General features: G+C 38.8%; 1 protein-coding gene across 1 annotated transcript; it reads right to left on the bottom strand.

Moving 5' to 3' along the window:
* Window positions 1-801: 801 nt before the first annotated feature.
* On the bottom strand, window positions 802-2,825 carry LOC116211847 (monooxygenase 2-like). Its single transcript, XM_031546373.1, has 5 exons — window positions 2,601-2,825; window positions 2,307-2,369; window positions 2,035-2,206; window positions 1,661-1,889; window positions 802-1,467 (listed from the first exon to the last, which is right to left on the bottom strand). The coding sequence occupies exons 1-5, from the start codon at window positions 2,813-2,815 to the stop codon at window positions 926-928; spliced, it is 1,221 nt and encodes a 406-aa protein (XP_031402233.1). The 5' UTR covers window positions 2,816-2,825; the 3' UTR covers window positions 802-925.
* Window positions 2,826-9,579: the final 6,754 nt, after the last annotated feature.

Raw genomic sequence — 9,579 nt, 5'->3', positions numbered from 1 at the left:
GGTCCCGAATATTATTCTAAATTTTGAAAAATCTAGTTTGACGCATGAAAAGTCCGAAAATGTTCCGTAGAGTATTTTATTTATTTATAGTTTGTTATTTTTTCTGAAAATATAAAATTAGAGTTAAATTAAAGAGATATCCCGAGTTCAAAAGCAGTGAACGTATTGAGGGATAGTCAGTGGCGACTTCCTCGATAGAATGGGAAATGTGGCTAGGTCCTCATTGATGATTTCTGAGTGCCGGTGGACTAAAACGGGGTGCTGACATATGTGCGGCCGGAGCTTAGCCTCCTTTCTATCCCCGAGTGCACCCAGTTATGTACACCCCATACCACCCAACAAAACAAGAAAACGTGAAAAGGGGGGTGTCGTGTAATATCTACACTTAAAAAAAATGGTTTTGAGTTTGAATTCAATTCCTGTCAATTAAATATCCCATGTCCCTTTATTTAATTTTATTTTCCCTTTAATACTAGTGTTACGAAAAAAAAAATTCTTTGCTAAATCCATGAGCCTCCTTTCTAAATGAAAAATGATGAGCCCTAGATAAGCACTCAATGCGAAAATATAACTTTGATTAAGCCTTTTACCCGAGATTTCTGAGCCCTAGAACACAAAGTTACTGAGTAATTCCTTGGCCAATACATGTAACAATGTAAAAGTACTTTCCGGTGAACCAGTCTCGGAGTCTCACTGTATAAATTAAAGAGTATCCCAAACATTTAAAACTTTTTAATCGATGACAAGTCAATAAAAATATTCGTTGACGATTTAATCCGTAAAAGTATTTTTTTTCCAAAATAAAAAAGAAAAAGACATTTATTAGAAATAATCATGGAAGAAATACAAGTATTTTAAATGGAAATGATACACATGCTAATAGATGTACTGATTGACCATAACGACCTGATTTTCACAGGGTCATTCATAGAGATGTCCCCATCCTATTTGGCAACCTCCCACAATCGTAGTGTACCAAATTGATGACTCTGGTTTGGATGGTCTTATAGAATAAGTCCCTAAGGAACTTCATCCACCAACCTGAACCATCTTGCTGGACCCACCCCGATAGATACGAGCCCACAATGATCCATGCGGTCCGCCACCTCCTCTCTCCTACATACTTCCCCAGGGCACAACCTACGTCTCCAGGCCTGAGCTTGCCCTTAGGGTCGAGTGAGTTCCCCATGTGTCTGCCCAGAACAACCGCATCCTCAAGGGCCATGCAGCCACCCTGCCCTAGTTCAGGGGTCGTCGGGTGCATAGCATCACCAGCTACCACTATGTTCTCTGTGCTTAGGGTTCCAAGAACAACATCCCAAGGGTACCGGAACATAAGTGAGGCAAATGAGACGGTTGATAGATCTGACTGCTGGACAATGTCAAGGTAGGACAGAGGAAAGTCCTTCGCCCAATTCTCCATTACTGCTCTCTGTATTGATTCTGGATCGTTTCCTATGTCCTTGTCTGAAAAGAAGATGTATACAATACGCAATATTAATCAAAATTATGCCATATCAATTAAACTACAGCCCTATTATCATAGTCGAGGTCCACACACGGGACATAACATTGGACCATGCCCCTCTACATCAATCTCTAGACAGATCGAATCTAGCTTAAATTTTTTCACGTTGAATGGGAGGGAGATCTTAATTACCTTCAGGTGTCGTTTGAAGAACCAAAAACCAGTAGACTTCTTTGTCATTGAGGGGAATAATAGCGGCCCTCTTGGACACATCAACAAATTGCTGGACATTAGGGCTCAGCCCGTGGCCCGCCGGATACACTGAAATCCCACCAACTCCAGATCGGCCCGAGCGAACCGGTGGACTGAGTTTCAACCTTTTTGCGATCACCGAGTGGACTCCATCACACCCTATCACCACCTAAATTAGACCAACAAAACAAATAAGAAATAAGTCAATGCCTGAATGAGGATGGGTCTCTGTCAATACATTAAAAACATCTTGTGTTATCATCAAGTAACAAAAAATGCATGGTTCCGACATGTGAAATTAGAAGGTTAGATACCTTAGCCTTGATTATGGCTCCATCATGAAGTCGAAGAACCGAAATCCGATGGCCATCTTTGACTATGGATTCAACGGAGGTGAGCTTTGAAGAGAAGCGGATAGTATCCAGGGGAAGTTCATCGGCCAGTACTTGTAAGAGGATTTTTCTATGTACTGCTCTTGGTCCATCTCTGCAACAAGAATCCAATTCACGCATATGTAAATGACTTCGCGATAAAAAACATGTAACACACTCGTCGAAATGGACTAGTAATAAGTTGGTAATTGCACCTTTCCTTAGAAGCGTAGACCACTTGCTGTGTTGATTTGGTCTTGACATCAGTGAAAAATCCCCTACAGCATGAGAGAAGACAGCACCAATAAAAAAAAATTCAATATATAAGATATTTTTATGATAGAACAATTATAAGAAGAAAAAATATATATTTCTAGTGGGTATTTATATATGTATATGAGATATTGTTTCTTCTCAGAAGAGGTGGTTCCACGAGAGAAAGTAATAAGGATATCAACCTCTTGATCTCTAGAGAAGAAAATTGCGGAAATTAATTAAGAAGAATTTACCTTTCTATGGGAGCATATAACAAATTAAGCTTATCCGTAACTCCGAGCGCATTGAGGGCAAGCCATGCATTGGACCACAGCAAGATGGCCGCTCCGGTGGTCCTAAGCTCCGACGCCCTTTCGAGCACCACCGCCCTAATCCCCACCCTCTTCAAGGCCACGGCAGTCGCCAAGCCACAGATACCAGCCCCAACAATAACCGCTTCCTCTTCCATATTTGGGAAAGACATGATATATATGTTGTATTATGTATCCTTCTCGATTGATATGTATTTATATATAATTATCCAAAAAAGGGACGTGTATGTATATAGGATCACCATGCCTTATGGGCCCCACAAATATGTTTGACAAGTCCGTCGGCCAGGAGGAAGCAAATAACTTGCTGTTAAAGATAAAAGGAGTTTGCAGAAAGCAAATCAAGCACTACCATTGACCGCATCAAATTGCTTGATAGGGAAAATTATAGATACCTCATGTGCTGTACTCCCGTCGTCCCTCGTCGCTTGATCATTGCAAGGAAAGAGCACCAAACTTGCGCTCTCACTTGTCAACCGATCATTGTATCGTAGAAAAGTGTATCGTATTTGCTCCTTCTCTTCTGTTGAATTCCTGTAGCAGAATTGTACTGGTACGGATTATAATTCCATCATGAGGCTACGAGGGACGTAGAATAATTTCTAGAAATGTAAGGTTGCGTTTGGTTTCATAGTGAGATTTTAAAATTAAATTTTGATTTTGAAAAAGAGTGGTATAAATGGGGCTCACCCTTTAACTTTGTATGAGTTATGTTGTTTTATTGTAAAAAAAAGTAGTATAAATGGAGCTCACTCTTTGACTTTGTATAAGTTATTTTGTTTTGTAGTGGGTAGAGTTAAGTTAGAATTGTGATTTTAAAATTATATCCTAAAACCAAACCGGGCTAGTTTTTGACATTTGTAATCTGGAAATTTTGAATATGTTGGATATCTTGAAGTCAAAAATGAGAACTTAAATTTGGAATTGGCAACTTCGGTATTTCTATCTATTGTAATTTGGAATCTTCAATCTATAGTATGTCTTTATTAACAGACAAAATCTTTTGTATAGAAAAATTCTAACCATGGGGCCGCTGATCAAGTTCCATTGGTTAATTCCCCATCATCATCGTTGGGTGATCCTATCTCGCCATGTGTTGTGAGGAAATATCAATTAAAATACATGAAATTATGAATTTGATACTAATCACTCGGATAATTACCATAATTATTATTCATTAAAGTATTATTATTGGTTCTTCCTCATTACATTATTTGATGTACGACATCTAAAATTTTCTCTTGGATCCAAGGGTCTGCCTGCCTGCCCCTGCTAAAGGTCGGTACGGTAAAAGCTCTTCTATATGATGTGTTCTCCCAACCATTTCAATCTCACTGTTTTCTTGACTTTTTAATTTTTTTTAAAAAAATTACCGAATATTTCGGTAATTTCTTTTATTTTTTTAATTTATGGAGAATTTTTCCATCGAAAATTCCCTCGGAAAATCCATCCTCAGTTCGCCGAAATTTTTCTCAACAGCTTATGACAAGGGATTTCCGAGGCATTATTCCGAGGGATTGATTCCCTCGGAATTGTATTGGAAAATTTTGTCGAAAATAGCGGGATTTTTTTTTTGTGTAAAATCTTCAAAAGAAATGTGCAGCTATGTCACTGAAATTGCATGGGAGATTTGTGCCCAAAGAGGATTAAAACTATGACTGTGAGAGCGGGAGGGAAGAGGCTTTGTAGAGCTACCAAGCCACATTAAATTCGGCATAAGAGTTTAATTGGAAAAGCCATACGTGGGGGCGAGACATTCGTCAACCATTTCCACAAGGTTTGGGTTCTCCAGAGCTGCTGCGACCCTCTCTTTGTCGTTTAGCTGTTTATTCACTGCATTTTCCCAAAACAAGAGAAACTTCATCATGAGAATACTCAAAGAACATATGAAGCCATCACCGGGATGACTGAGTTAGATAATTGTGTCATAAATCACGTTCAAATCATGATGAGTTATCATTTTACCAGTTCAAATCACAATAAGTTCATCATATTTTTCAGAGTAGTAGTTATGTTGCTTGTGTAATGTATAAGACTTCCTATCACGTCTATAGATATACTGATAATGTAAATGGAGAACTTGGTGTCAAATGGTGTAGATAGCGCATAGATGCACTCCTCACTTCTAGCCTATCCGGACGACACATTGGTAAAAAATTAGTAATTTCTTTTTCCAAACTCTTTTCACTCAGCAACTGTAGCTCCTTCCTCATTATCCTCATTTAATAAATAAAAATGCATTATTCTAAGGTGCATTTTCACACAAATGAAAACAGGGAAACTCAGTGACAGACCTGCAGCTTCAGTTGCATGACTTCCTGGTGCTATCCTTATATCCACCTGCACAAAAGGTGTACAGAATATCAAAGAGCTCAAAATTCGAAGAAAATTACCATAATTTCTTGGGATTCAAAAGATGCAATGACTCTTTACCAAAAAAAAAAAAAAAAAAAGATGCAATGACTGGCTTCCTTGAAACACCGAAATGAAAGTAATTGGAGCAAGTAAATTATCAGAAAAGGATTCCTCTATCTGGGAGCACAAGATACATGGCATCTTCTTTAAGTGTGACAGCAAGTGTGCCCACAAAAACAGCCATGTACTGATGTATGGTAGGTGGAACCAGTGATTCAAAAACAAAATACTAACAGATGTAAAGATCCACGCTATCCAAGCAAGGTTCAACAAACTCCAGCCCCAAAAGTAGTATCAAAAGAAATGGCCGAAATTCAGCTAAACTCACAAACACAAATAACGCTACTCTTTCAAACTTATGTGCAGCTATGTCACTGAAATTGCATGGGAGATTTGTGCCCAAAGAGGATTAAAACTATGACTGTGAGAGCGGGAGGGAAGAGGCTTTGTAGAGCTACCAAGCCACATTAAATTCGGCATAAGAGTTTAATTGGAAAAGCCATACGTGGGGGCGAGACATTCGTCAACCATTTTGGCAACTTTGATATATCTATAGTAACTTGAAATCTTCAATCTATAGTATGTCGACAAAGTCTTTATCAAAGGGAAGAAATCATTTGTATAGAAAAATTCTAACCATATGGCCGCTTAGTTGCCATTGGTTAAGTCCTCATCATTGTTGGATCTACGGGCCTGCCCCTGCGAAAGGTCGGTACGGCTAAGCCCTTCTACAATATATCTTGGCAACCATTTCAATTTTGCCTGTTTAGTGTTTTCTTTCCATGTTACTCTATATTTTATATATGTACAAGGCATTTTACCGTCATCCGAAAATCGTATCAAATTATTTAGGATTTGAAAATAACATTTAGTAAAAGAAAGCATTATCTATTTTAAGAAATTGAAAATGTTCCCATTTTATGAATTCGAGAAAAATAAATTAATAATGAAATCCATTTTCATGGTTAGGTCTTCTTATATGGTAAAGGGAGAAAAAAAAATTAACACAAAAAGGTGAGTTTATAGATATTATTCTAAAAAAATACAATATTAAAGAGGGAAGTTTATGATTGAAAATAAATTACATGGATTAAAAAGATTACATAATTATCACAGAGGTTTAGCATATGAAAAACAATTTACCAAAAACATTAAAAAAAAAAAAGATGTAGCGTAGTGTTGCACGTTCTCGCCTGGCGATGAAAATATTCCAAGTTCCATAGCTTGCTAGGACTACCTGTGTTCCTTTATTAAATATTTATAATTTTCATTTCATTATACTAGACTCATGATCTCTCTTGTGGCCAAAACAAATAATTGATATCTGTAAAGGAAAGCCAGCCTAGCCTGTACATGGGTCGAGAAGGAGGGGACGCAGTTTGGAGGGGTTGAGCGCGGTCATAGGGGCGGCTAGGCTTGGAAAAGGTTGTTTTCAGACATACTATGCAATCAGTTCATTTCCTGTTCCAGCAGGATTTCCTGTAACTTGTTTCCTACACGAAAGAAACATACTTTAGGGGATTTCAAAATATATCCAAGGAATATTTACGGTTTTGAATCTATGTATATGAGAAGGTGTGAGCCTTGTAAGATCACAGTGTGTGGTTGTAAAATCACTGGTTATTCTCTCAGCAACTTCTCAGGGTACTCTCTTCGTTCGAGTCTCCAGAGAGTATTGAGAATGGAGAGAATTCTCTTTGCTCAAAATTTAATAGTTTCAATTTCGAAATGAGATAATCTTGTATGTTCACCACTTAATTAACTTGCAGTTGGCCGATTCATATACCCCAGAATAAAGGGGGCGACCTTGTAGTTCTTGGTTTGTGAAGATACGATGTTAGGTGCTCCATTTTATTTTCCCACTAACGATGAAAATATGTATTCATTGTAGTTTGAATGAATAATTGAAAGTTTTTTAATTTTAAAAAATAAAATAAAAATATAATTTAGTTTGATAAGGAAAGTATCATATAGATTAGAATTTTAGCAAGGGGCTTGTGCGCACCCGAATTTCGTCTCGTCGGGGCACGCATGCGCGCGCTTAAATGCAACGCGGCTTGGGAGTGTCCACCTTCCCGGGGACGCGCGACGGACGCACGTGAGAAGGAGTCGCCACTTGCCATTTTACGACCCGAAGGTCGAGGGCCGGCAAGTTACCCGGGTCTAGGAGTACGGGGTACACCTAAGATGCTAAGGCAATGGTCTGTACGGAACCGAAAATTCCGAATTCGAGGGTTCTATTACGTGTGGGCCTATATCCCACACGCCCTTTCGGTACTCTAGCTTGTCTAGACTTGCCATTTTAATTTAATTACCACTTTATTAAGTTCCGCTCATCTTATGCATTTTGACATCGTAAATTCGAAGAAATCCTCTGACCGTCCACTCTCCGACCGGGATTTTACATGAATATATGTATAATATAAAACCTTACATTATTCTCTCAAATAAATAAAAGATAAATTACAATGACTGAATCCCGGTCGGTTCGCGTTCGGCCGTTATTTCACTCATGCTCACCGTATGATTTTGGAAAAGATCGGAAATTAAATTAAATGCGCACTCGGTGTATGGGGGCATTGGACCCCGTGATCGAAGGTTATGGGCATTGGACCCAGTGAATCGTATCCTAAAGGATCGGGCTCGACCCGCGTAACAAATAAGTGTAAAAATGTAACAAGTAAGCGCAGATAAACAAACAATGAGATTTTGTTATTGTCGAATTTACGTGAGTTAATCAATTATTATCCGGGGTATCTTGGCATACAAATCCTATCCCTGAACAAACAAATAGGATGATGGATAGGGTATGTAGCATTTGGCATTATTTTAACGGACCCGACAGACGTGATGTCCATAGTCAAGTCTCGAATGTATGGGTTGTTTTTAGATTATTCTGTATCGTGACAATATGGCTTTTACAGATTAAAAGTATTTTCACCTAAAACCCAAAAACCTAGTCCTCTAATTGATTATTGCCCATGTTTGATTTAAGCCGAGTTTGTGATTAATTTGTTTTCCCATGTTTTGACCAATTCTATGCACAAACCTACGCTAGGATCACGACAGAACAAAAACTGGTAATCATGCCCTTGAATAGGTAAATATGTGTGTGCATGAAAATCAAGATTACGTTGTACGTATCTCGGTACTTTTGAAATTGTGAATTTTGAAAAGGGCATGACTAACAGTTCTTGAGCTGTCGACGCGATTTCAAATTATTAATCAATTCATGCATTCCATTTAAAGAAATCAAGTGATTAAATTTAGCCAAATTTAACGTCCCGATTATCCCGTGTGTAGAATTTTAGGTTAATTAAAAAAAACTTGCCGAATGCTTTAGTCTACGGATTTCGAGCCGTCGAGATAGCCATTAGTTGACCGCCCGATAAACCCTAATTTCCGACATGGTCACATAATTACAAAAATGAAATATTTAAATGGGACACATACATTGTCGGTGGGTGATCCAAGTAGAAAAGGGCCGGATATTTTAGAAAATGTCCAGAGGACTGAGTTGAACGATTTTAAAAGAGCAGGGACTGATTTGAAAATTCTGAAAAAAAATTGGGGACTGATCTGAAAATTCTAAAAGATTGGGGATTGATTTGAAAATTCTAAAAAATGGGGACTGTGTAAAAAATTACTGAAAGTGTCCTAGGGCTTATTTGAAATGAATTTGAAAATCGGGACTGATCTGAAAATAAAAAAATGGCCCCAGGACTAAACTGAAACAACTTGAAAAGTTCCTAGGGATTCTTGAAAAATTATGGGAATTCCAGGGCTGATTGGAAAATAGTAAAATGACTGGGACTTTATTGAAAAGAATTTTTGAAATTCGGGGCAGATCTGAAAAAGATGAAAAATGGCCCCGGTACTAAACTGAAACAACTTGAAAAGTTCTTTGGGATGCTTGGAAAAATTCTGAAAAATCCAAGGACTGATTGGAAAATAATATAAATGATCGGGGCTTGATTGAAAATAATTTTGAAATTCGGGGCAGATCTTAAAAAAATAAAATACGTCCCCTGGACTGAAATGTGACAAAACAGAAAGTTTGTAAAATCGAGTTCGGGACAAATCCAATCACCCACGCGACCCAAGAACACTCATTTCACATTATATCCATCAAGCAAGCAATAATATTCATGAAAGGAACTCTAATCATGCCACTAAGTCGAGAATTTACCTAGTTCGGAAAGTTGAGGGGCTTCTCTGTAAAAATAAAAAAAATCGCCGGATGAATCGGGTCGGATCAGATCGGATCGGACCGGACCGGACCGGACCGCCCGAAGGAGAAAACCGCCCGAAAAAGCGCTGGGTCGGACTGGGGAAGTTGGGCTTGGATGGGCTTGGGCTGGGCCTGCGAAAAAAAGAACTGGGTCGAGGCCCGTTAGCCAAGGGCGGCCGGGATCGGGGGGAGCGGTGGCGACGGCTTCTGGGCGGCGGTTCTCGCCCCTGGACGCCGCGACGATGGCCGGAATGG

The sequence above is a fragment of the Punica granatum genome, chromosome 6, assembly GCF_007655135.1.
Source record: "Punica granatum isolate Tunisia-2019 chromosome 6, ASM765513v2, whole genome shotgun sequence".
Classification (NCBI taxonomy): domain Eukaryota; kingdom Viridiplantae; phylum Streptophyta; class Magnoliopsida; order Myrtales; family Lythraceae; genus Punica; species Punica granatum.
The sequence above is the reverse complement of the archived record's forward strand: the minus strand, read 5'-3'. Positions and strand labels throughout refer to the sequence as shown.

Bases quoted from the DNA above. Each gene is read 5' to 3' on its own strand.
- LOC116211847 (XM_031546373.1), bottom strand. From the start codon at position 2,815: ATGGAAGAGGAAGCGGTTATTGTTGGGGCTGGTATCTGTGGCTTGGCG. The intron at 2,370-2,600 runs GTAAATTCTTCT...CTCATGCTGTAG, and splicing joins TTATATGCTCCCATAGAAAG to GGGATTTTTCACTGATGTCA. The intron at 2,207-2,306 runs GTGCAATTACCA...TTCTTGTTGCAG, and splicing joins GTCTACGCTTCTAAGGAAAG to AGATGGACCAAGAGCAGTAC.